Source organism: Felis catus, chromosome C1 (assembly GCF_018350175.1).
Source record: "Felis catus isolate Fca126 chromosome C1, F.catus_Fca126_mat1.0, whole genome shotgun sequence".
NCBI lineage: Eukaryota > Metazoa > Chordata > Mammalia > Carnivora > Felidae > Felis > Felis catus.
The window spans coordinates 92,712,485-92,739,220 of NC_058375.1; the positions used below are offsets into that span (position 1 = coordinate 92,712,485).

General features: G+C 40.5%; 1 protein-coding gene and 1 long non-coding RNA gene across 8 annotated transcripts in view; one reads left to right on the plus strand and one right to left on the minus strand.

The window, feature by feature from the left end:
• Positions 1-658: 658 nt before the first annotated feature.
• The window catches only part of AKNAD1 (AKNA domain containing 1), a 37,981-nt gene continuing 11,903 nt past the window's right edge, over positions 659-26,736 (minus strand). Inside the window, exons 6-13 of one of the 6 annotated variants that reach the window (XM_006934956.5) lie at positions 21,418-21,574; positions 15,382-15,467; positions 12,097-12,194; positions 8,417-8,539; positions 8,218-8,325; positions 4,203-4,284; positions 1,624-1,678; positions 659-868 (exon numbers count right to left, since the gene is read on the minus strand). In XM_006934956.5, coding sequence (XP_006935018.1) covers positions 737-868; positions 1,624-1,678; positions 4,203-4,284; positions 8,218-8,325; positions 8,417-8,539; positions 12,097-12,194; positions 15,382-15,467; positions 21,418-21,574 — 841 coding nt within the window. In that variant the 3' untranslated portion in view covers positions 659-736. Of the gene's footprint in view, positions 869-1,582; positions 1,766-4,202; positions 4,285-8,217; positions 8,326-8,416; positions 8,540-12,096; positions 12,195-15,381; positions 15,468-21,417; positions 21,575-26,736 lie in introns of all 6 variants that reach the window. The other 5 variants (XM_019837540.3, XM_019837538.3, XM_045033244.1 and 2 more) reach the window with 5 other exon arrangements.
• Positions 9,606-26,736, plus strand: part of LOC102901721 — a 28,054-nt gene continuing 10,923 nt past the window's right edge. Inside the window, exons 1-4 of one of the 2 annotated variants that reach the window (XR_002744631.2) lie at positions 9,606-9,710; positions 10,082-10,253; positions 11,701-11,884; positions 12,352-12,461. This is a non-coding gene — a long non-coding RNA (uncharacterized LOC102901721). Of the gene's footprint in view, positions 9,711-10,081; positions 10,254-11,700; positions 11,885-12,351; positions 12,592-26,736 lie in introns of those variants that run through there. The other variant, XR_002161145.2, reaches the window with a different exon arrangement.

Below are 26,736 nucleotides of genomic sequence, written 5' to 3' on the forward strand. Positions count from 1 at the left end.
TCCTCATGTAGGGTGTTTAGATTAGCTCTACTTGGGGGCTCTTCCCATCAGTGCTTCGGTGGCCATCCCATTTGTAATACCATGGCCTATTGTGGGAGTTACCTATAAAGTCATTGCTAATAGTGGAATTGCTGCTCAGAATTTAAGTGCTTTGACATTTGTAGAATTTGGTACCAAGTTGCCTTCTTTCCACCAGGTTGCACCAATTTATACTTCCACCCTCAGTGTATGAGAGCACCTGTCATCCCCAGCCTCACTGATGCTGGGTCTTCTAAACTTTATTTTTTGCCATACTAAAAGGCAAAAGTATAGTCTGTTTTGTTCTGTCCTTTTTTTAAGTGTTTGTTTTTGTTTTTTGTTTTGTTTTGTTTTTTAGTAATCTGTATACCTAACATGAGGCTTGAACTCATGACCCTGAGATCAAGAGTTAGATACTCTTCCAATTAAGCCAGCCAGGTACCCCTAGTTTATTGTTTTAATTTCTTCCATTATGAGTTAGGAATAACAGATTTATTTGAAAATAAATACTTGTTGATTTCAATTTAAGAATCAGGGTCCATTGGTTTTTTTTTCCTTTTAAGTACTTGGTGCCCCCCATTTTCTATGGTTTTGGTATTGTCTCTAGAAAGTCACCTTCCTAAATTGTGTAATAAGATACTTTTTGAGGGAAGATAAAGTTTTCTTTGCATTTTTCTTTTTTTTTTTTTTTTTAAGTCTTTGGTTGCCTTGGGTCAAACTAGTATTTCAGCCGATTCCTCCATCTCTGTACTTTGGCAAGATCTTCTGCAATAGTTCTAATCATTCGATCAGTAGTTTCTTTCAAAATGGTTGCTGTCCTTAGGGCATGATCCAAAGATGAGTTTAAAATCTACAGAGGAAAAATTCACATATTTAAAGTTACTGTTTCTGTTAATTGGGTTATCTCATTATTAAACATTGCAAGGTGGAATTTTTGGAGCATTCTTTTCCCACCCGGTCTATTCCTGTTTTTAACGGTTGGTTTCCTAGGAAACCAGTCTGAGATGGAATATATTTTTTAGAGAAAGGGACAGAAAAAAGACCCAACACGTGACTGATGAGTGTGAATCAGAGGGTGAGGTCAGCAACCTGCTGGGCTGTTGCCCTGGTGCAGAGGAACAAATTTGTGAGAAAGAAGGAAAGCTATTGGGGCTGATTGAAGAGGATTTAGGGGTCATAACCCCTGAGAGGGCACCCAGGGGCATTAGTGCTTGCATTCCAAAGCATTTGAAGGTGGCCTGGGATTTGATTTGAAAACAGGGAAGTGCTGGCAGCTCTAACCCCAGTGTCACTGGAACAGACTTGTGAGCAGCTGGAAACAGTCCACTACCTTCACTCCTGGGCCAGGGGGATCCTGTAGTGGAGGCACCACCCACAAAACACTTTCTCCAGGAAATTTCCCTTGGAACCAGTTTAGGAATAATACAAACCATGTGGCTGCTCAGGCTGTGTGTCTTTATGTTAGTGCGGAGCACAAAGTGTTTTTATTAGCAAAGCATTTCCTGGTGCCACCATACTGTAATAATTTAAAAGCCATCAGTTTTGTGACCAAGACCATACTTACAAGCTGCAAGGATTCTGGAATGGATTTTTCTAAGTCCTCACCTCAGATTCCGTTTCCATACTGCGCAAGTTGCTTAAGGATTTGCTTCCAGAAATCCTGCAGGAGTGGAAATGGGGTGTGGGTGTAGCAAGGTCTGAACTGTAGGTCATGAAAATCTTATTTTTTCTGGAAGGCAAAAGCACACTGATACTTGTGTAAATCTCCCCTCTCTTCCCTAACTCTGTGGTTCAGTAATGGCTGTGTGCGTGTTGGGTGTTAGGACTTTGTGCACTCTCCGCTTTTTGTAGCTCTTATAGTCCCCGTGTGGCTGACCACAGATGAGCTTCAGGAAAAGATGGTTCCATGACCACGATCTGGGAAGTGTTTCCTCCCAGAATCTTCCCATTGTCACAGAAAGAGGCAACATTCCAGTTTATTCAGTTTTCATTCTTTGGGGGCCAACCTTCCACCTTGGCATATTTATAAAACAAATGCACACAAATCTGCCAATTGTAGGCACTTTGAGTTCGCTTCAGCACCAGGGAGCTTACACAGCAATGAGGCAGCAGCAATAGAAAAATAAAAGCTGGGGTGCCAGGGTGGCTCAGTCGCTTAGGTGTCCAACACTTGATTTCAGCTCAAGTCATGATCTCACGGTTCATGAGATCAAGCCCCACGTTGGGCTCTGCACCAGCTCTCCTTGGGGTTTCTCCTTCTCTCCCTCTCTCTGCCCCTCCCCCACATGTGTGCACTCTGTGTCTCTCAAAATAAATTAAAAGAAGAAAAGCAGCACCTCTAAATAGGCACCTCTGGACTACTACACTAAGTATGACTCTCTCTGATGATGGTCTGGGTGAATAAGGAGAGCCAGGGTCACTATGTACAGTTGTTTGGTTGTGCACTGCATAGCTCTGGGAGGTTTCATTCACACATTCTCTGTGAAGGGCACTGCGTGGAGTTATGCCATGAATAGTGGCTGTAGGGGATGCCACAAGTCTTGCCTGTTGACAGGTGGGCCATGGAGCCATCTTCATATCTCCCTGACTTGAGATTCCTTCTGTTAAGCATTACTTCTTTGGTACTTAGAGCACTTGTAAGCAGTCATCTCCAGGAAGTCTGATTTCAAATGTTTGTGACTCTAAGCCTCCCTTTGTGTCTCTCCTCTACCACATTAACAGGAGTTGTTTCTTCAGGTCAGTTTAACACTTTGGATCTATTATCCGGTTGAGAACATCAAAGAGCATCAGCGGCCCCTAGCTAATAAAAAAACTTAAGGCAAGGCAGGGCAGTGTGGTGCAGTGGGAAGGGTATGGGCTTGAGAGTCCTCTCTCTCTTCACATCCAGTCAGTCATGATGATCAACAATAATCACCATCACTTGCTGAGTGCCATGTACCTTTCCACGTGCTTTATATGTATTGACCCAATTCTTAGTTTGGCACTACTATTATTCCCATTTGGAGAATAATGAGGACGCACAGTGGGGAAAGGGAGGCACAAAGAGGTCAAGCAACCAGCCCAAGGACACGGAACTAAGATGCAAACCCAAGACCTGCCCAGAGGCCACATTCTTAAACACTGCACTACATATGGTAGTAGCTAGTGAGTTCAGACTGAGTGCAGAACCTGAACTTTTAACCACTCTGCTACACTATTGATTTTGCCTCCTAAATAGCTCTTGAATACTAGACCTCTGTCTCTCCTTCTCTTTCACCCTTGGCCAAGCTACCATCACCCCACTTGGATTATTGCCCTGGGCTCTTACTTGGCCTCTGTGCTCCAATTCTTGATATCTCTAATCCATTCCCATTCCTTTAGTAGTTAGAGTGATCTTTTAAAAACCCTGGGAAACTTTTTTTTTTAAGTTTATTTATTTTGAGAGAACACAAGCAGGGAAGGGCAGAGAGAAAAGGAGAGAGAAACCCAAGCAGGCTCTGCTCTGTCAGCGCAGAGCCTGATGGGGGCTCAATCTCATGAACCTTGAGATCATGACCTGAGCCAAAATCAAGAGTTGGATGCTTAACCAACTGAGCCACCCAGGTGCCCCAACACTAGGAAACTTTAAAAACAGCCTCATTAAAAAACTTAATTGGCTTATTATACCCTTGAGTCTGAAATACTTCCTGTAGCTGACAAGCCCCTGCATGGTCTAGCCCTACCCATCCCTTCAGCTTCCCCTTGCCAGCCCCATCTTGCCCCACAGCCCCTCGCACTACACTTCCTGAACTTGCCAAGGGGCCTTTCGGCTCCAGGAAGCCTTCATAGACTAGATGCCCTCTTACCTCCACATCCCTTTGCTAGTTGATTCACACTTACCCTTTGGTGTTTAGCTTCCCTGAACCCCCAAATTAGGTAATAGCACTCTGTACACCCCCTTTGTGGCACTTAAAAGACTACTTCTACCAAAAAGGTAACTTCCATGAGGGTAGGGACAGTGGTTTAATTTTTCACTGTGTCCTCAGGACCTAGACCAAGACCCTGCTATTGACACTCAAAATACTTGTTGAATAAATAAATGAAGTATTAGCCATACTTTGGTTTGAATCTTGGCTCTACAATTTATGATCTCAGTGACCTTGAGCCAGTAATTTAATGCACTAAGCACATTGCATGGTTATTATCATTAATAAAATAATACTTACTTTTCTGGTATGGGCTCATGTTCGTCTTGAGAGGATTTCGGATTCGATGTCTGGGAACAGATCCATTCTGGTTTTGAACAAGCTGAAAAATGTTAGCTATGATTAAATTCAGAGTTATCAAAAATGACCCCCAAATGGTGGACATATGGGTAGCATTTCCCGAACCTTTCTGTATGAATGTAATATTTCATGAAATCTTAATAAGAAAACTAGGGAACATAGAAAACAAAGAACTTTCTTTCTGAATTCAGGAAAAGAAATTCAGCTTATTTATTTATTTTAAGAAATTCAGCAATCCCTATCAAAATAACACCAGCATTCTTCACAAAGCTAAAACAGACAATCCTAAAATTTGTATAGAACCAGAAAAGACCTCAAATAGCCAAAGCAATCTTGAAAAAAAAAAAAAAGCTGGAGGAATCACACTCCAGATATTCAAGATGTATTACAAAGTTGTAATCATCAAGACAGTATAGTACTGGCACAAAAACAGACACGCAGGTCAATGGAACAGAATAGAGAACCCAGAAATGGACCCACAAACGTATGGTCAACTAATCTTTGACAAAGCAGGAAAGAATATCGAATGGAATAAAGACACTCTTCAGCAAATGGTGCTGGGAAAACTGGACAGCAACATGCAGAAAAATGATCCTGGACCACTTTCTTACACCATCCACACAAATAAAATGAATGAAAGACCTAAATGTAAGACAGGAAGCCATCAAAATCCTCAAGGAGAAAGTAGGCAAAAACCTCTTTTGACTTTGGCTGCAGCAACTTCTTACTCAACACGTCTCCAGGGGCAAAGGAAACAAAAGCAAAAATGAACTATTGGGACCTCATCAAAATAAAAATTTCTGCACAGCAAAGGAAACACTCAGCAAAACTAAAAGGCAACTGACAGAATGGGAGAAGATATTTGCAAACGACATATCAGATAAAGGGTTAGTATCCAAACTTTATAAAGAACTTATCAAAGTCAACACCCAAAAAACAACCCAGTGAAGAAATGGGCAAAAGATATGAATAGACACTTTTCCAAAGAAGACTTCCAGATGGCCAACCAACACATGAAAAAATGCTCAACATCGCTCATCATCAGGGAAATACAAAACCACAAGATACCACCTCACACCTGTCAGAATGGCTAACATTAACAACTCAGGCAACAACAGATGTTGGTGAGGATGCAGAGAAAGAGGATCTCTTTTGCACTGCTGATGGGAATGCAAACTGGTGCAGCCACTCTGGAAAACAGTATGGAGGTTCCTCAGAAAATTAAAAATAGAACTACTCTACAACCCAGCAATTGCACTACTAGGTATTTACCCAAGGGATACATGTGTATTGTTTCGAAGGGGCACATGCACCCCAATGTTTATAGCAGTGCTATCGATAATTGCCAAACTATGAAAGGAGCCCTAGTGTCCATTGATGGATGAATGGATAAAGAAGATGTGGTATATATCTACAAAGGAGTATTACTTGGCAATCAAAAAGTTGCCATTTGCAACTATGTGGATGGAGCTGGAGGGTATTATGCTAAACAAAATTAGAGAAAGACAAATATCATATGACTTCACTCATATGAGGAATTTTAAGATACTAAACAGATGAACATAAGGGAAGGGAAGCAAAAATAAAAACATGGAGACAAAACATAAGAGACTCTTAAATATAGAGAACAAACAGGGTTGCTGGAGGGGTCGTGGGAGGGGGGATGGGCTAAATGGGTAAGGGGTTTAAGGAATCTACTCCTGAAATTGTTGCACTATATGCTAACTAACTTGGATGTAAATTAAACAATATATAAATTTTAAAAAATAGATAAATATACTGAATTCTTTCTGCACTGAAAAAATAAAAACTAAAACTCTCAGAATTCTTACCTGCGGAGAGCAAAATGGTTATTGGGGGTAGTCTTTGCACTCCTTGATCATCTCTAAAATTCTGTGATTATGTTGAATCTATTAATTTATTTGGAAATAATTGACATCTTAGAATAGTCGTTAAATTCTAAAAAATAAAAAAAAATTCGACTTTTTTTTTTAAGTAGGCTCCACATCCAGCATGGTGCCCTATGTGGAGCCCGAGTTCACAACCCTGAGATCAAGAGGCAGACACTTAATTGACTGAACCACCCAGATGCCCCTTTAAAAGGAGTTTTTTCAGTAGACAAGAGATCAGGAGTCTGGATTTAGGTTCCCTGGGTGCTAACTCTGTGACACCTGGGCATGCTGTCCAACTTCTGTGGACTCAGCTACTTCATCTGACAAGTGGAGGGATAATCCCTTTCAAGAGCATGGACCAAATGGATTCCTGGAAGTCTTCAAATTCAGGTGCAAGGATTCTGGGGAGTCAAAAACTAAATTATGTTACTAAGACAACTCCAGAAAATAGAGACTAAACAGAGAAGATCAATGTAAGAAAGCCACCATGGAAGACAATAATAAAGCCAGGGAAAGGAAAGGAGAAGAGTCAATGGCCAACAGCCAATAAATCTGCCTTCTCTGTTGCTGGGTCTCCTTCCACGTCTTCTATCTTACTCATCAGTCTCTGGTAGCTAGGTTTCACTCCCCCTCAGGAGGGTCCCATTTGACAAGCGATCTGGGAAATACTGTCCCTAAGACATGGAAGGTAGAAGCTAGAAAGTCCAAATTAATCATGCTGACCACCCAAACGTAAGTCCTGATGAGCAGTGGCACAAATGAGTTCAGTCTTAATCCTTTGCTAGTCTCCAAATATAATTTTGGATTTTATTTGAAACATAGAAACTCAGAGTTGGGAAGGACCATAGCGTAATCAGTTCTGATTCTAGTCCAGTCCACAGATTTGCAACATCCTGACAAAGTACATTGGCTCTGGATGGGATCTGTAGAGACACCTCTACAGATAGGGCTCACGTCCTCCTACAACAGCCCACTCCATTCCAGTTTCTGAAAGGTTCTTTTCAACATTGAGCAAATATGCCTCCCTATGAATCTACCCTCTTAGCCACGATACATTTACTAATGTAGTTCAAGGTCACACTTCAGATGACATAGTTGATTCCCTCATGCCCTCATATATCAGAATAACAAGTCCCATGGGCTATAGACTCAAAGGCCAGGGAGATGATAAAGAAATTAGCCCTGTTGCTTCTGCAGTTTTAGTGGCTGTCATCTTGAGAGAATACATCCAGTTGGAGGATTTAGCAGCTGGGGGATGGCAGTGTAGGGGACTCACCAGCTGAGTTCAATCAAGTAAATGGCATTCTTTCGTCTTGGAAATTGGCAATTGTGAAAGATAAGAAACATTTTCCCTGACGCCTTGTCACTCAGGAGAGAAAGAGCTCTGGAGGTATGAACTTTCCCACAAGGAGAGGATGTCGAAGAACCAGATATGACTGTCATTCAGAAACACAACAAGGAACATGTCCTTCCCTCCTTTTTTGTTCCCTTAGCACACTCTGACTTTGTTAATTCTAGCACCACGTTTTGCCATGAACTTTCCTTATTTGGGTATGAGTTCCTCTTAAGAGATTGTGAACTCCTTGGGTGGGGGCATGTTTTATTCATCTTTATAAATAAATGTGGGATTTTAGTTTTTTCCAAATTGCTAATTGAAATTAGCAATATGATGTTTAAGGAGTGTAAAAATAGTCTATTACTTTACATGCTTTCAGTAGGGATATATGTAAAGTTTTGACCACTCCTGAATAGCAATAATAGTGGCAATTATTTAGTTGGTCATTTGTTTAGCAAATATTTGCAATTTGTTACCAACTTACACTGAGTTAGCCCTTAAAAACTTTTAGAGTCCTTTATTGCTAGGATTTCTTATCTCCCAGCCCTGGCCCAGCCTTTTGCCATCCAGGATGTGGGAGTGTCAGATGAGTACTAGAGATCCAGACAGCACACTGGAGAGGCCAGGGCCTCCCCAAACAGAAGCAGTGGCTGGTGTGATGTGGGTCCCCCACGCCTGGGAGACCAGGTTGTTTACAAAGATGAGATCATGCAGCAGATGTACTTACAAGATGAAGAATTTTTATTTTCATTTAAAAAGCAGAGCTGGACAAAGTTGCTTCTTTCACTATGATATAAGTAATTCTCTCCTGGGGTGTTGTATCTATAATGAAATTCTAAAAAGAAAAGAGAAATAAAACTCACTGCCTGGGAACAGCAGCTGTCCCCACTTATGCCTTCCTTCTAAAGCCCCTAAGTCTCACTCACCTTCAGGTGGTTTTTTGCCACAGGTTCTTCCAGAATTATGACTCTTAGTGCCGCAGTTCTGACATTTATCACTCAGCAGTCCGATCCCAGGAGCAGAATAGCAGCTATGGCCTGTATCAGAACCTGAAAAATCCCAAGTTACACAAAGGACAGGTGAGTTTCTTCATTATAGTCATAGAGTGTGTGGAAAGTAGAGCTCTGACCACGGGAGGTATGCATTAGGTGCAGAAGTGTTCAACTTCCCCAGCTGCATTACCAAGGGGAGTCACCAGCCTCAGGATGGCATTTGGAATCCCCGTATGACAACTGAGAGATGTTTTCAGAAGTAACAAATCTGATAGGAAAGTCTCAAGGTTTTCCTAGCACATGTAGGTGTTTAGTGAAGGCCTGCTGAACTGATGGATCTGTGAGAATTTGACCCCCTGAATTAACTACAAATGCAAGATTGGTATTTTTCCAGATTTGCCCTGACACATCCACATTCTCTTCTCAGACCCTGTTTTGGCCAAGAACTTGTGTTTTGTCATCCAGACAATTGAAAAGATGGTTTTACTCTACATCAAATTCATGAGCTGATATGGGAAACTGAATTACAGCTTTGCCCTCATCTCTGCCAAAGAGGGGCTAGTAATAGAAAGTGTGTGTGTGTGGTACCGGTCTAGAACCTGGCAGGCTGTGGGCAGTGGAGACTTCCAGATAAGACCAGAACATGAGATCCTGTGCCGGATAGGTGAGCACACAGGCTTGGGTGTTCAAACAACATCTCAGTTCCAGGAGAGATGAGGCCGAGTGACAAAGCATCTGTCAGGGCTACCTGCCTTGCTTCTCTCGTGATTACGCTCCTTTGTAACATTATCTTTCAAAGAGTAAGTCATAAATGGAATGAGCTCTAGGGATGGTTTTCCCACCCTACCCCACCCCCCAAATCTCAGTCAGTCAATAGTCATTGAATTCCTTCTCAATCCAGAGCTCAAGGAAATTACAATAGCATGAGGTTCAGACAGACCTGAGTTTGCAATCTGGGTCTACCGCTAGTTAGCTGTGATGGTTGAAAATATGTCCACAAATTCTTTTATATGTTCTTCAAAAGGTATAGCGTAATTCCACTCTCCTTGAGTGTGGACTGGACTTAGTGACTTGCTTCTCACAGATAAAGTGGTAGTGATGGTGTATAACTTCCAAAACTAGGTCATAAAAGACCTAGATCACTTGGCTGCCATGTCATAATGATACTCAAGCAACCTATTGGAAATGCCCACATGATGAGGAACTAAGACCTCCTGCCAATGGCCACGTGAGTGAACCATCTTAGAAGCAGATTCTCCAGTCCAGTCAAGCCTTCATATGATGGCAGTATTGGCCAACATCTTGACCATAGCCTCATGAGAGAACCTGAGGCTGATTCACCCAGCTAAGCTGCCCCCAAATTCCTGACCCATAGGAATTATGAGATAGAAAATGTTTTTTGTTTTGAACCATTAAGTTTTGGGATACTGCATTACACAGCAGTAGATAATACAACTGCTCTTTGGCAAGTCATTAAATTTCTTTGAGTCTCCATTTCCTTATCTGTAAAATAAAAATCATAATTCCTACTTACAGGGGTATAAGGATAGCTAAATGTTATACACTATGTCAGCAGTTCTCAATTTTTTTTTCTTTCAGAACCCTTTTACACTCTTAAAATTGAGGACCTTAAAGAGCTTCTGCTTATTACAGTTTTTATCTATCATATATCATAATATGCACCCTGTTTTATACCTGTGGTGAAAAATCTCCCCCTGTATTGGAGAAGAGCTATTATACAACAATCAGTTGATGATGGACTGGTATAGAGGTACGTATTTATAAATTTCAAGTCATTTTTGCTTGTGCAGAATCATTCAAATTTTCCCAAGACTGAATGGACAGTCCTAGGGCTTTAAGTTTTTTTTTCTTTATCTATTTTTATTATTATTATTTTTTAAGTACGCTCCATGCTGGGTGTGGAGCTCAACGCAGGGCTTGAACTCATGACCCTTAGATGAAGACCTGAACTGAGATTAAGAGTCAGATGCTTAACTGACTGAGCCACCCAGCCACCCCAAGGCTTTTTTTTTAATAGAATTTTAAACTGAGGCATTTAAAAATATTTTATTTATTATGTCATTTAAAACCAACAGTAATTCATTTTATGCTCACCAAATAACAGGTTTTTAATGCAAAGAGGTTTTTTTTTTTTAATGAAGAGTATTAGAAGAGGCAGTATTTTATGTTTGGGCAAGTGTCTTGAATATCTGGCTTAATAGAAGGCAGCTGGATTACATAGCTGCACCTCCATTCAATCTCCTTCAGTATTGGCTTTGCACAGATATGTAGCTGGGAAAGAGAGGACCTCGTGGTCCCCTGAAAGGGTCTCAGGGACCCCCAAGGGCCTTCTGATCACATTCTGAAAGCTCTGTGACAGCATCTGATATAGTAGGTGTTCAGTCAATGAAACATTACTATTACCATCAGAAAATGAATCATCTGGGCGCCTGGGTGGTTCAGTCGGTTAAGTGGCCAATTTTGGCTCAGGTCATGATCTCTCGATTCATGATTTTGAGCCTGGGTGTCGAGCTCTGTGTTGACAGCTCAGAACATGGAGCCTGCTTCATATTCCATGTCTCCCTCTCTCTCTCTGCCCATCCCCCACTCATGCTCTCGCTCTCGCTCTCTCTCAAAAATAAGTAAACATTTAAAAAATTTTAAAAAGGGAGGTGGGCGCCTGGGTGGCTCAGTCAGTTAAGCGTCTGACTTTGGCTCAGGTCATGATCTCATGGTTCATGGGTTCAGGCCCAGCATCGGCTCTGTGCTAACAGCTTAGACCCTAAAGCCTGCTTTGGATTCTGTGTCTCCCTCTCTCTCCGCCCCTCTCCTGCTCACTCTCTGTCTCTCTGTCTCTCAAAACTAAACATTTAAAAAGTAAAAAAAAAAAAAAATGAGTCGTCTGCAGAGAAGAAGTAGAACTCCATGTGACATAGCAAAGAAATACTGACTTGAAGGAAAGGCTCTTGACTAACAGCTTGTATGAATGTAAACAAGCCTCGTTAGCTCTCCGGACCTGGTTTCTCATGTAGAAACAGGGTAGACTAGGCTCAGGTGGTGATTTTCATGCTCAGGAGCTGCCTGAACAGGCAGGCCTTGGCCTCACCTCTTCCTCACCCAGGGCGGTTCTGCCAGGGATGTTTTTCTGCTTAAACTACCTTTGGAGGAAGGCTCCTATGACTAAAAATCATTGAATTCTATGCCCTGGTGCTCTCCAGGTCCCCTCCCAGCTCTCATTTTCTTTGCTTCTGAGAAATGTTATGGACAAGTCGGCAGCAACTCTCCCACGTCCTGTGAGCTCACCAGGTGCAGATTATGGGTCGTGCTGCAAGGATGACACATAGAACTGAGGCCACTGCACGACTGAGTGCATGGAGTCCTGTGGCTCCCGCACAAACAGAGGTGGGTGGGCACTTTCGCACTCTCTGACCACACTTGATCTGTTTGAATCTATTTAATTGTTAATTTTTTACGGTTTGCAAAAAAACACAACGTGTAACACCCTAATCTGGGTAATGCTATTTGGTGTGGCAGATGGTCTGCCTGCAGTGGGCAGACCCCTGGAGAGGGACCTTGAAGACAGAGCACCCACAGCACCAGGCCCCTTAACTTACCGAGAATTGAGTCTGCATGCAGTGCCTTTTCTTGAAGGGCAGTGGGACACCTTCCACAGCTGGGCCTTCTGTGCCCTTTTTTCTCCATATTTTCCTTCCTAAAAAAAGATGCATAAGATCCAATAAACATTTAACATACTTCTTCTTTTTTATTTTTTTATTTATTATTTATTTATTTATTTATTTATTTTATTAACATCTAATAGAGATCGTGAGAGTATCGGTAAAACTGAAATGTTAAATTTCTTGTATCAGAGACTGGGATGATGCGGGCGTGGCATGTTGTCCTCCACACAGAGATCCCTTCTGCCTGCCTTTCTGAGAGCTTCCCTGTAAGAAACTGCACCCAGCGACAACTTGGCCTGGTAAGAACAGGTCTACCAGATGTTGAAAGTAAATCTGGTTTGTTCCCCAGAGGATAATATCTAATTATCATGTACACATATGCAATATAGAAATTTGAAGTATGGAATTATATTTGGAGTTTTCTTCATACTCATGTCTCAAATTCAATTCTTTTTAAATGATTTTTTTTTTAATTTTAGTGAGAGAGTGCGCATATGAGTAGGGGAGAGGGAAAGAGAGAGAGAGAGAGAGAGAGAGAGAGAGAATCTTAAGCAGGCTCTACGCTCAGTGCCGTGCCTAACATGGGGCTCGATCTCACAAACTGAGATCATGACCAGAGCCAAATCAAGAGTTAGACACTGAACCGACTGAGCTACCCAGGCACCCCTCAAATTCACTTCTTATCAGGGGAAGAAGATGTGCCACATGGCAGTACTAGGTCCCGTGGCTTTGGCTCCATAAGTATAAGCTGAATGTATCTAAAAAGCCCAGCAAGGTGGATTTTGTCCGGTGTGTATGGGGCTAAAAGCTAAGGGAGCATGTAGGGTTAACTTTAGCTGTACAAGGCCACCAGGGGGCATCAGAAAGATGCCTTACAATTGTAAGTTACCAGGACACCCTCTGACTTGGCTGTAGCTTCTGCCTGCCTTCTTCACAGAAATCCTAACCCCTTCAAAGGAATTCTAGTTAATCACAATTCTTAACAAAGCCCTTGCTCAGCCCCAGCGATATGGTAATAGCCCCTCCGGGAAAGTGGCTCATTCTTAGTGTGGAAGGCACTGTGCCCAAGATCTGCTGCACGTGGCTGGTGAGAAATGAGGCTGATCCCCTCGAGGATGGGGTGAGAGCCTTAGGAGTTGCTTGGCAAATGCAGCACACCCAGCTATGCCTAGGCCTATGCCTAGGCCTGCCTTCCGTGGAGAGAGCCACTGTGCTCTGGAGTTGGTGGGGTTGGGGGCTACTGAGCTGGGCCCTTCCCCTCTCCTTGGAAAAACATGCTCTCCTCCTGAGTCACATATTTTCTCACACCTCATTTTCTGTCTCCACCCTCCCCCTTCGGGGCATTTGAACATCTGCTCTCCAAAGTGGAAAACTTGGATCTCTTTCAAGTGAGTTCAGTCTAACACATGACTTTCTTTTTCTGCCTCTTTTAAACTTCTTTGTGCGCTTAAAATCTTCTTGCCAATCATAAGAGCTAAGGGCAATTCTACTTGAGAAGACAGTTTTCCAAGAAGACTGAGTAGCTAAAGTGGACTCTTAAATCCCAAATCCTGCATCAGACATAACACAAAGGGATTTGCATTTTATATGTAGCATATAGACCATTGATCTGCATATATATAAAAATATCCCTCAAAGGCCAGCTAGCTTCATAAAGCACATGTCTTGTCTGAGAGATATCAAATCTTTTAGAAGAGCAAAGAGTATATATAGCCCTTTGTTCAATTAATTCCTCGGAGTATTAGGTAGTTTACCAAGATTTCAATTTATAAATCATGTGTATCTCCACTTCACACCCCAGCGTTAGATGCATTGTTAGATCTGATTTTGCACTTGGTTGTGTTTTTCCTTCCCTCTTGTCCGTGATAAAACAGAAAATTTAGTCTGGGACGTTGGTCCTTAAGCCAATGCCAATGCCAAGAGTATTGAGCCAATACTCTTTACAATTAGTATGTAAAGAGTATCTGAAGTTCTAGACTAGGAATTTGAAAGACAAACATTTAGTACCTTGGATCATTCATCAGAGTGTTTTTTAAATGTCAAACTCTCTTTATTATACTTAATAAAATCTAAAAAAAAATCCCAAAACCTAGGTTTAACTCAATAAATAAAAATAGTGGGCCTGTGGTGACTCAGGGAGTAGGCATCACTATTGCCTCCTATATTTAAAAGGAGGGTCAAAGCTGATGACTGGCATGTCAGTTAAAATAATGGTCCACACCAGATGACGCATGGTCATATTTAGCACAAACAGCATGCTGTTTCCTTTTTCAGGGGGCGGAAACTCAGTAGAACACTTATGACAAGTGCCCATTCCCGTGGCGGAATGCTTTCTAACTTCAGACCTTGTCATCTGCTTCTATTAGAGCTTATTATGTGCATGTAATAGTGGTTGCTAAACCACAAGGAATGGTTGCTCCTCCCTCCTTGACTCTTGACCTTTGGAAGGTAAATTAGCCAAGCTTTGGCAGAAGTCCACAGTGCCTCCTGAGCTTGGAGTTGGTGCCTCTCACTAACTGATAGAAGCTTCAAATAAAGGATTTTGAATCCATATGGCCTAACAGTTGAGCCAAAGAAAGTTTTAAGAACACAAAGGATTTCTCCTTAGGATTTTACATCTATAGCTTTTTTTTTTTTTTTTTTTTTGCACAATTACAGCTTGTAACCTCCAGATTTCTTGCTGAAGAATGGGGAGAAGTAAACCCCTATACATGGGATTAGGCTTATTTCCAGTGGGACTGGGGACAGAGAGGAGGACAGGGAAGATTTTCACTCATCATGAGAAGTTGCTATATAATGGTGCCCAATAATCTCCCGTGTGGATAATGTTCAAATGCAGCCTACAGGACAAACCACCCTTCGTGTTCCAAAGCCCTGATTCTTAACCAAGGGAACTTAGGAGAATCTTGAGCAGATTTAAAAGTATTCCTACTAGGGCTCCAGCCCTGGTGAGTCTGATATACTAGGTGAGGTTGAGGCATGTGCATGATCAAAAAATCTCCCCAGTGACTCTGATGCTCTCCTCACTCGAGCCACTGCTAGAAGGGTTTGTGAATCAGGAGGGAGGCTGGGCATGCCCAGCCCTGACATCTGTGATTCTGTAACTTGGCCAGTGGCTTCTGGCACCTGTTCCAGTAGTTGACGCCCACTCTCACTGGAGCTATTATACCAGCACCGGCTCCCACCCACCCTGGGAATTTAGCAGTGAGAAGCCCTCACCATTCAAAGACCAGGTGGCTACAGGCACAGCTTGGACTGGCTGTCTCTGCACGACTGGGCCTTCCTGAGGTGTTGTTGGGGTTCTCCTGCACCACAAAGCACAGACAGATGTGGATGTGACTGAGGAAGTGACTCATCCCTCCGCTGCTCACACACAGAGGCAGCCAAACTCACCACTCCAGGATTCCTTCAGTTCTGATTTCTCACTCCCTCGATGGGGTCTGTGTTGTAATGGCCTGGGGCTCAGAGAAAGAAGGCTGCAACACTGGCTTGGTTTCTTTCCTTCTCCAAACATTTGAAAATCTAGCTTACAGATGAGAGAATACTTCCCCTGCACCCCCTTTTTTTCTTTCCTTAGTTTCAAATGACCCCAAGCTCCACCAGGGGATGAACAGATTTAAGAAGATACTTAAATCCATCAATCTGACCACTGTTAGTAGAGGTTTAAAAGCTTTTCCAAAGAAATGCATTAAACTGAATTAAAATGAGATTTAGAAATCACTTAGAGGCTTAAAGTGTCTATATGTCCCTTTTTAACACAGAGAAATTACACTACTTCACCGAAAAGGCCTGACGCCGCCCCCACCCCCGTGCCCCGTGTGTATTTTTTTACTATGGTTTTACCCTTTATGTAAACAGAAACCGTGCTCTTCTCGCCATTATAAACAATGCTGGCATAAGCATCATTGTACAGGTAGCTTTTTCCATATTTTGAATTACTTCCTTAGGAAATGTCTAGGTCAAAGGTTGTGAACATGTTTGCATGATGATACACATTGCCAAATTGCTTTCCACAAACGTGGTAAGAATTACACAACCGCCAAAATGTGGGCAGCTCAGTTTGACCACACCTTCCTCTGCATCAGGAATTATCCTTGAAAATGTTTTTGGTAATTTCAAGAGGGGGAAGGTGGCACCTTGTGTTAATTAGCATTTCCTCTATTATTAAAGGAGATAAACATTTTCCCATGTGCTTATTTATTGGCTGTGTTTCCTACTTGTGACTTCTAGTTCGTATCCTTTGTCCATTAATTTTTTGGAGGGTTTCAGTGTCTCCCTATTAATAAAAACAACCATTTGTTGATCACTCATTGGGTCACGTGCTTCTCATACAGCCTCCTTTGTTCCTTCCCACCATCCTGAAACGTGCCCATTTTAATGCCCATTTTTAATCATCTGAGGCTCAGAGGATTTAAGCAACCTGGCAAGGTCACACAGGGTGTAAGTGGCAGAGCGGGGATTTGAACCTTTACCCATATGTTTGTGTTATTAACCATAATTTTACTACTCCTTTGTGCATTTGTCAGAGCACTTTGTGTAATAAAAATCTCAATATTGAACATTATTGGTTCTTAATATTTTTCAATATGTCTGCCTTAAAAAAAAGTGGCTGCGGTTTCAGTTTTGCAAATATTAGTTAAAATGTTGATGTTGTCAAATGGCCAAGAAACATGAAAATGAGTTAAATTTCATAAATAGTCAAAGAAATAGAGATGAAAACAATGAGAAACTGGTTTCACTTATCACTTTAGCAGAGGTTGGAAAAAAATACCCAGGGTGCACTCAGGTGAACACATCTCCTTTCCCGTGCACAGCTGGACAGATACCACCTTGCTAAGGGCCAGCTTATCAGAATTTGCACTCTGTGCCTCTTGAACCATTAACTGCACTCCTAGGTTTTTATTTTAAGGAAATATCAAGTATGGCCAAAAGCTTGCATATAAAATGATGTTACTGAAGCAGTGTTTACCATATCAAAGAACTGGAAAAAACCTGAATGTCCATCAACAAGGGACTGGTTAAATGAATTAGTATAATGAAATACAATGGAATCCTTAAAAATGAAGCTATAGATTTATTCTAAGTGATTGTTGAGATGCCCACAATAGAATGTTAAATGAAAAAAAAGCATCATAAAACAATACGTATGGGGCAACTATATGTATAGCCTGACTGGGTGGCTCAGTCAGTTAAGCATTTGACTCTCAATGACCTGAGATCAGGTCAGGATCTCACGGTTCATGGGATCAAACCCTGCATCGGACTCTGTGCTGCCAGTGTGGAGCCTGCTTGGTATTCTCTCTCTCCCTCTCTCTGCCCCTCCCCTACCCCACCCCCCTCAAAATAAATAAATAAACATTAAAAAACATCTATAAAACACCAATACATACAGTATGATCTCATTTTTGCAAAAATGTATATGTGTATGCAGAGAAGAAAAGAGACTGGGCAGATACTAATATATTAGCTATGCTTTTTCTTTCTTAAAATGTTCTTCTTTATACTTTTTTTCTACCTTCTAATTTTTTTTTTTTTTTTTGCAGCAAGCATGAATCATTTTTATAATTAAAAAATAAAGGATTTTCCCTGTGTTTTCTTTGATCAATTCTCACTTTTAGGCCTACAGGGGTTGCCCTGCACTTCACATTTAAGGCAGATTTACATGAGCAGAATGTAGGCAGGTGCCCCCCACCTGAACTGGGGGATCCAGTGTCCCGTGATATTTGTCCTGGGCAAATCTTACCTTCTTAAGTTTCCAACTCTTCTTCTGCCTAGTCTTCACAAACTGTGGAGCTTTGAACCACCAGAACTATTACTGTTTACTGCTTATTATAGTTTTGTCATTATCATTTTAGACCCAGGGGGTTTATTTAATCCCAGTACTCCCAATTCATTCATAATGAAATACTCTCAGGGTGCCTGGGTGGCTCAGTTGGTTAAGTATCAGACTTTGGCTCAGGTCATGATCTCATGGTTCATGGGCTCCGTGCTGACAGCTCAGAGCCTGGAGCCTGCTTCGGATTCTGTGTGTGTGTGTGTGTCTCTCTCTCTCTGCCTCTCCCCCACTCACACTCTATTCTCTCTCTCTCAAAAATAAATAACATTAAAAATTTTTTTAAAAAAAGAAAAGAAATACTCTCAAGGTGTGGTCCCCAGACCAGAAGTATTGGCATCACCTGGGAGCTTGTTAGAACTATAGAATTGCAGGCTCACCCCAGACCCACTGAATCAAGCCTGCATCCAGTAAGATTTGCAGACGATTCCTAGATTCACTGCAGTTGGAGAAGCCCTGATCTAGAACAGGTGCCTCAGACTGGTGTTTCCTGAGTGCTGAGAGAGTGGGAAACATTAGCAATACCAGCAGCTGTCTCCAGCACTAACACCCAAGATGTTAGTATAAGAGCCATGTGATCTCAACAATGCCAGTTTCAGAGCCACATTCAGTAAGTAACACTGGTTATGGTCAGAGATTCAACCGAATGAACTGAACTAAGCAGGACTGGGCTGCTGGACATGACCCTGGAATCAGAGGACAACCTTATGGCCATTTGATCTAGTTACTCCGTGTTGTTGTTGTTGTCTTTTGGGTTTTGGTATTTTTGTTTTTTAAGGAAGTTTTTAGAATCAGTTCTTAGGCTACGTGAGAGTCTCACTTTGGGGGATTATTTGCCTAAGAGTCAGTGGGAATTTAATTTCAGCATTCCTGGGATAATGGGAAGGAGCAACCTAAGGTAGGGTGTGATGGGGACATCATGAGGCCACTCTCCCTCTTTCCTCTGGGAACTTGTCTGAGAAGGAAGGGGCCTGTCGCTGTGTTGAGGGAGCTGGTAGGGGGGCCTGCGGGCTGAGGACTCAGGGCTGTGGGGCCAGGCCGCCAAGCCCCTCGGAGGAGGGGGTCCTCCTGCCCGGGGTGCCCTTTGTCCCCTCATGCCCACATGGGCTCCAAAGGATGGCCCCAGTATTCCTTGGGAATCCACGGAGCCACACAGAGGGACTGCCTTTAGGGTTGCAGTCCCAGGGGAAAGGGCTCCAATCAGTTCCCATGGGAAAGGGCACCAAGGGCTCCAGCATCACCACCCCACCCCTAAGGCACCATCACATCCTGCCTGGAGTCCTTGTCCCCAGACTCCTCACCTACCTACTGCCTTCTCATCCCTCCCTCCCAACCAACTCAATTCAAATCTTACCTTCCCTGACCATGTCTCCCGAGTGACTTTGCCCTCCCACAGTGAGTGACTTTTGGTCACATGCCATTACTTAATAGTCACGAGAGCTAACACCCAGGTAGTATGCTTTCTATGAGCCAGGCTCTGTTTCACATATTTTACTTATATTAACTTGACACTGTAACATCATGCCAATTTCTAACAAGCTGCCAGGTGATGTTAATGCTCTTGGTCTGGGGACCACACTTGAGATTATTTCATTATAAATTAATTGGAAGTGCTGGGATTAAAACTCTGTGGGCCTAAAATAATAACAAAATTATAATGAGAAGTAAACAGTAATTCTGTTGGTTCAGAGCTTTACAGTTTGCAGAGACTTTTTGCAGAAGAGGACTTGGAAGCTTGGGCAGATCTTATTATCTTTATTTTACAGAGGAGGAAACTGAGGCACAGAGAGGGTTACGTAACTTTCCCAAGGTCACAAAGGTGATGAGTGACAGAGCCAGTACTCAGACCCAGGCAGTTCGGCTTCAGAGTCACAGGAATGTATAATGTTAAATGCATCGCACTTTTAACATTCTGTAACCACACATTTTGTTTATTGTATGTGTCCCTCACAGAAATGTAAGCATCTTGAAGGCAAGTAATTTGTCTGCTTTTTTTTTTTAGTGTTTATTTATTTTTGAGAGAGACAGAGTGTGAGCAGGGGTGGGGCCAGGGCAGAGAGAGAGGGAGACACCAAATCTGAAGCAGGCTCCAGGCTCGATGCTGTCAGCACAGGGCTTGATCCCGGTCTCAAACTCACGAACTGTGAGATCATGACCTGAGCCAAAGTCAGACGCTTAACAAACTAAGCCATCCAGGTGACCCTGCTTTGTTTATGTTCTACCCCGATACCTGAAAAGTACCTGAATGAATGAAGGAATGAATGATCCTAGCAGTAGACTCTCTTTTCAGGGCTATTTATCACAAAGTTACAGAGTTATTATTTCACAGCAAGTGCTGTAAACTTGGGACCAAATAAAGAAGAGCAAACCCAGACCTGAGGGAGCTGCTGGGCGGAAGGCTAAGCTGACTCCTGGGCTCCCTCGCACCACCTGGAAGCTAGTTCAGGTTCAGAATTGTAGGCATAAAGTGCTGTGAACCTTGGAGACAGTTGTGAGGTGTTGAAACTATTAAATCCACAAGGGCTCAGAGGTTACTATACTGAGCATTCATGCTACACCAGGCGTTTAGTCAGATGTTTGGGATAAAAAGATAGGTACAAAGGCACAAGGGACAAATGAGACACAGTGCTGTGGGGGCACAGAGGTGTGAACAAAGAATTCTGCCTGGGATGGGGAGGCATTGTGTCAAGGTTATATAAATGGATGAAATTTTGCTGGGCAGGTTGTTTTGAAGGGGCAACTGCACTTCTCTGGCAAGGCTAATATTTATATAATCTTCAGCATTTTGTTCTTAACTCTAACAAAAACCTATTCAGATTTTGAATGTCAGCCACAGGCAAATTTTGTCTGAAACAAAAGAGTCAATTTAAGGCAATTATCCAGATGATTCAGTTTCTCAGAATTTTAATTTAGTCTGAATGTTCTGATAGTTGAGGCCACAAAGACAAAAAGTGTAGAAATACTGGGTGGTGATTGATTTGAATTCCTCATCTTGCATATGTAAACAATCCAAAAGAATTGAACTTGAGAGAAGGAAAATGCAGAAGTGGACTCGTGGAAAATAGTTCTTCCTGCTGAGTATGTTATTCTTTATGTAGAAGAGGGAATATAAAACTATTAAGAAGAAAAATTATTTCTTCCAGGCACGATCCACAAAAATGTTGCTATTCATCCAGAAGAAATAGCTTTTCAATGGTTCATCAGTTTAAACTGCGTTGTTACATCTTAAACTATTAAGATATTTCAAAAACCAACACTTAAAATAGCTTCTAATTTTTAAAAGCTGGTTCCATGGGACTTTGGAAAGTTAAATTTTCATGAGATATTAAAATAGAATTCATGAGTTCATGAATTAGGATTCTATAAATGCATAAAAAACATCTTTTCCTGGCATAAAATTAGGCTGTAGGTTGCTGTATTACCTCATTTGAGGGTGGAGAGGATGTGGATGCCAAGTCATCAGGGATGATTGGAGAACTCCCGGGAAGACAGACGGCTGACGTATATTTGCCCTTATTAATTTTCTCCTTAACATCTTCAAGTAGCATCTCCAACTTGAAGATTTCACCTTCCACTTCTCTAATAAACATAAACAAGCATCTTATTGGATATGCAGTCAACATTCTAATTAGTAACAACAGTTCTTGAATATAGCATTGGTCTGTATTATTAAGGTGGTTTGGCTTCAGACAGGAAGGATAATGGACACCCGCCCTGACATGCATCCTGTTTAGAGTTTCATTCCAAAGGCCTGGGCTCTAATCCTCATTTTATTATTCATTAGCTGTGTATCCTTGGGAAAATCACTTAATCTTCCTGTGCCTCCAATGTCTCAACTATAACATGGGAAAACAATACTCTGCTTACCTGGATCTAATTATTTTGAGATCCCTTACTGTTCTTTTTTTTTTTTATATATATTTTTACATTTATTTATTTTTGAGAGACAGAGAGAGAGAGAGAGAGAGAGAACAAGTGGGAGAAGGGCAGAGAGAGAGGGAGACGCAGAATTGGAAGCAGGCTCCAGGCTCTGAGCCGTCAGCACAGAGCCCGACATGGAGCTCAAATCCACAAACCACAGAGATCATGACCTGAGTTGAAGTCAGACGCTTAACCGACGAAGCCATCCAGGCACCCTGAGATCCTTTACAGTTCTAAGAGCTATGATTCTACGGAAATAATGATTTATATCAATTGAAAAGAGGAAGGAAATGAACTATCTGAAGAATTTGATTAACAAGCTGGATCTATATGCATCTGTACATATATATATATATACATGTATACATATATGTATATGTGTAAATGTATCTATAAATATAAATACCTATTTTACCCAGGAAGAACCCATTTTCCTCAAATCCATTACATTTATAAAAATTTACCTTATATTAATCCACAAAGAAGAATCTCGACAAATTCCAAATCATTAATAATTATATCACCGTTTTCTCACTAAGATCAGGAAAAAAGCAAGGAAGTCCCTTCTCACCACTCCTTTTCAACATTGCATTGGAAGTCCTACTTAATGCAATGAGAAAAGAAAATATAAGGTATACAGATTGGAAAGGAAGAAATAAAAGTGTCTTTGTTCACAGATGACATGATTGTGTAGAAAATCCAAAAGAATCAACAGAAAAACTGGAACTAATAAGCAATTATAGAGAAATTACAGGGTACAAGTTTAATGTACAAAAGTGAATCACTTTGCTATATACTATCAATGAATGAGTAGAATTTGAAATTAAAGACAGTACTATTTACATTAAGATCCAAAAAATGAAATACTTAGGTATAAATCTAACAAAATATATACAAGATCTGTATAAGGGAAACATAAAATTCTGATGAATGAAATCAAAGAGCTCAATAAATGGAGAGATATTCCATGTTTATGAATAAGAAGACTCAATATTGTCATGATGGCCATTCTTCCCAACTCAATCTATAGATTCAGTGCAACCCCTGTCAAAATCCCCGCAAGTTCTTTTGCGGCTATTGACAAAATGATTCTAAGTTTATATGAAGAGACAAAAGACTCAAAATAGCCAACATAATATTGAAGGACAAGAACAAAGTTGGAGGACTGACACTACCCAACTTCAAGACTTACTATAAAGCTACAGCAATCAAAGCAGTGTGGTATTGGTGAAAGACTATACAAATAGATCAGTGGAACAGAATGGACAACCCAGAAATAGGCCCACATAACTATAGTCACCTGATCTTTGAGAAAAGAGAAAAGGCAATACAATGGAGCAAAGAAAGATAGTCTTTTCAACAGTTGCTGCTGGAACATATGGACATCCATGTGGAAAAAAGAATTTGAATCTGGACACAGATGTTATATCCTTCATAAAAATTAACTCAAAATGGATCACAGGCCTAATGTAAAATGCAAAAGTATAAAACTCCAAGATAACATGGTAGAGTACCTAGATAATCTTGGGTATGGTGATGACTTCTGAGATACAACACCAAAGGCATTATCCCTGAAAGAAATAATTGATCAGTTTGACTTCATTAAAATTAAAACTTATGTTCTGAGAAAGACAATGTCAAGAAAATGAGAAGATAAGCCACAGACCAGGAAAAAATATTGGCAAAAGACATTTCTGATAAACGACTAGTACCCAAAATATACAAAGAACTCTTAAAACTCAACAATAAAAAAACACACACAACCCAATTTTAAAATGTGCTACAGACCTTAATAGATATCTCACCAATGAAGATATAAAGATGGGAAATAAGCCTATGAAAAGATGCTCCATATTATAGTTCATCAGAGAAATGCACATTTAAACAATGAGATACCACTATACGTTATTAGAATGGTCAGAATATGGAATGCTAACAATACCAATTGCTGGCAAGGATGTGGAGCAATAGGAACTCTTATTCACTGCTGGTGGGAATGCAAAATGGTACAGCCACTTTGGAAGACAGTTTGACAGCTTTTTTAAAAATTAAACATATTCTCACCATACAATCCAATGCACTCAGTATTTACCCAAAGGGGTTGAAAACTTATGTCAACACAAAAACGTGAACACAGATGTTTATGGCAACTATATTCAACTTGTCAAACTTGATAGCAACCAAGATGTCCTTCAGGAGGTGAATGGATAAATAAACTATGGTACATCTAGACAATGGAATATTATTCATCACTAAAAAAAAAAATGAGTTATCAAGTTGTGAAAAGACATGTAGGAACCTTAAATGCATATCACTAAGTGGAAGAAGCCCAATCTGAAAAGTCTACACATTGCATGATTCCAACTATGTGACATTCTGGAAATAATAAAAAGCAATAAATAGCAATAGTAAAAAGATCAGTGGTTGCCAAGGGTTGGGGTGGGGGCAGAGAGATGAATAGGTGGAGTACAGATGATTTTGGGGGCAGTGAAAATTCTCTGATGCTATAAAGATGGATACAAGTCATTATACATTTGTCCGAAACCATAGAATGTACAGTACCAACAGTAAACCATTAATGCAGAAAATGGGCTTTGAACAGTTAGGATCTGTGTAGGTTCATCAGTTGTAACAAATGTACCACTCTGGTGAGGGGTGATAATGGTGATGATGCATGTGTGCAGGCAGAGGTATGTGGGAAATCTCTGTATCTTCCTCTCAATTTTCCTATGAAAAATGCTCTTAAAAATTAAAGTCTTAAAAATTTGATCACTGGAAATTAATAACAAAAAGATAGCAACAACAAGAACAAACAACTAATTGGAAATTTTAACACTCATCTTACTAACTCTTGGGTTAATAGACATTAAGGATACTCTATAAGTGAATAATAAATGCAAAAAAAACATATAAAACCAATGTAATGTAGCTAGCGCAGTACTCTGAGAAAAATTTATAGCTTTAGCATGCATTTACAAGGGAGCAAAGTTCAAAATCAATAAACTAAGTATCCAAAACAGGAAAATAGAAAAAAGAACTACCAAATGAACCCCCCAAAAGGAGAAATAAATATAATTTAAAAGAATTTGATTAATAAAATAAAACATTGTCTTTGAAAATATCTATAAAAGAAACCACTGGAAAGTCTGACTGAAAAGCATAAGTAACATTAAGAATGAGAAAGGAAATATGCCCGAGGAAAATTTTAAATCAAATGGGATTGAACAACTTGATGCCAATACAGTTTAGAATCTAGATGAAATGGACAAGTCTCTATAAAAACATAAATTATTAAAATCTACTCAAAAAGAGGTAGGAAATCTGGAAAAAAACTAATAACCAGAGAAAAATAGAAAAAATAATCAAAAATCCACCAGCCCAAAAGGCACCAAATCCAAGTGGGATTATGGGTGAGTTCCAGTAAGACTTTAACCCTTTTGAAACATAAAAAGAAAAGGGAAAAATTTCCCAATCATTCTATAACTAAACATTAGGATATTTATTAATACATTTTATTATTATATTAATAGAGTTAGGAAATAAACTAAATAGATTTCTAAATCCCATTTGAGTAAACATTAAAACATTAAAAAAACAAATCTAATCCTAGTAAATCAAGAATAGAAGAAAACTTTCTTGATAAACTTATCTACTTGAAACTACAGCAAGAGTCATACTTGAAAAAAATCCCATTACTGTTTGGAATATGAAAAGAATGGTTGCTTTTGCTAGTATTATTTAACATTGTTTTGGAAAACCTAACAAATAAAATAAATTGATTAAAAAATATGATATATAAGAATCAGGGAAGAAAAGATAAAGTATAAATATTTAGGGGGAAATGGAAGTTGGGGGAACCTGTCATTATTTTCAAATGCTATGATTGTCATACCTAAAAACTAAGACAATCAACAGCTAATCAAAAAACACTATGAACAGAAATACATAAGATAGCCCAGCAGAAGTTAAATATATTGTTTTTCTTTATTTCCTGTATATCAATTACAGAAAACATCTGTTAATAATGCTGAGAAAACCTACCAAATAGGTAGGAATAAATCTAACAAAACATGCATGAAATCTGCATGAAGAAAACATGCTCCTGGATGGGACTACTCATTGCAAAGATTTCAACTCTTCTCTAATCTGTAAATTCAACACAATTCTGAACAAAATTCGAGTGGCATGTCCCTAAGGAAGTTTGGTGAGCTATTTATAAAGTTTATTAGTAAGAAGGGTGTTCAAGAACAGCTAAAGAAAATTTAAAGAAGAAATATGTCAAAATATACACTAGACTATAGTAATTTATTTATTTATTTATTTATTTAATGTTTACTTTTGAGAGAGAAAGAGACAGAGCATGAGTGGAGGAGGGGCAGAGAGAGAGGAGAGAGGGAGACAGAATCTGAAGCAAGCTCCAGGCTCTGAGCTGTCAGCCCAGAGCCCAACACAGGGCTCAAACTCACAAACCATGAGATCATGACCTGAGCCAAAGTGGGGCATTCAACCGACAGAGCCACCCAGGCACCCCTAGACTACACTAATTTAAAACTGTGTGGTTAATGTAGAAATAGAAACGCAGATCAATGGGATGGAAGAGAACCAGTCCTATCTATATGTGGGGGGTTTTTTATGTGATAAAAGTGGCCTTTTCATCCTGTGGGAAAGGCTGCTGTACTCAGCAAGCGGTGGGACAAAGATCTATGCATGGAAAACTGTTGATAATCAAGTAAAATATAGGAAAATATGCTCTAATCTAGCAGGCAAATGAGAGTTAAGCAGAGGACAAGGAGAGGCTGAAAATTTGAAGGAAGTTCTGA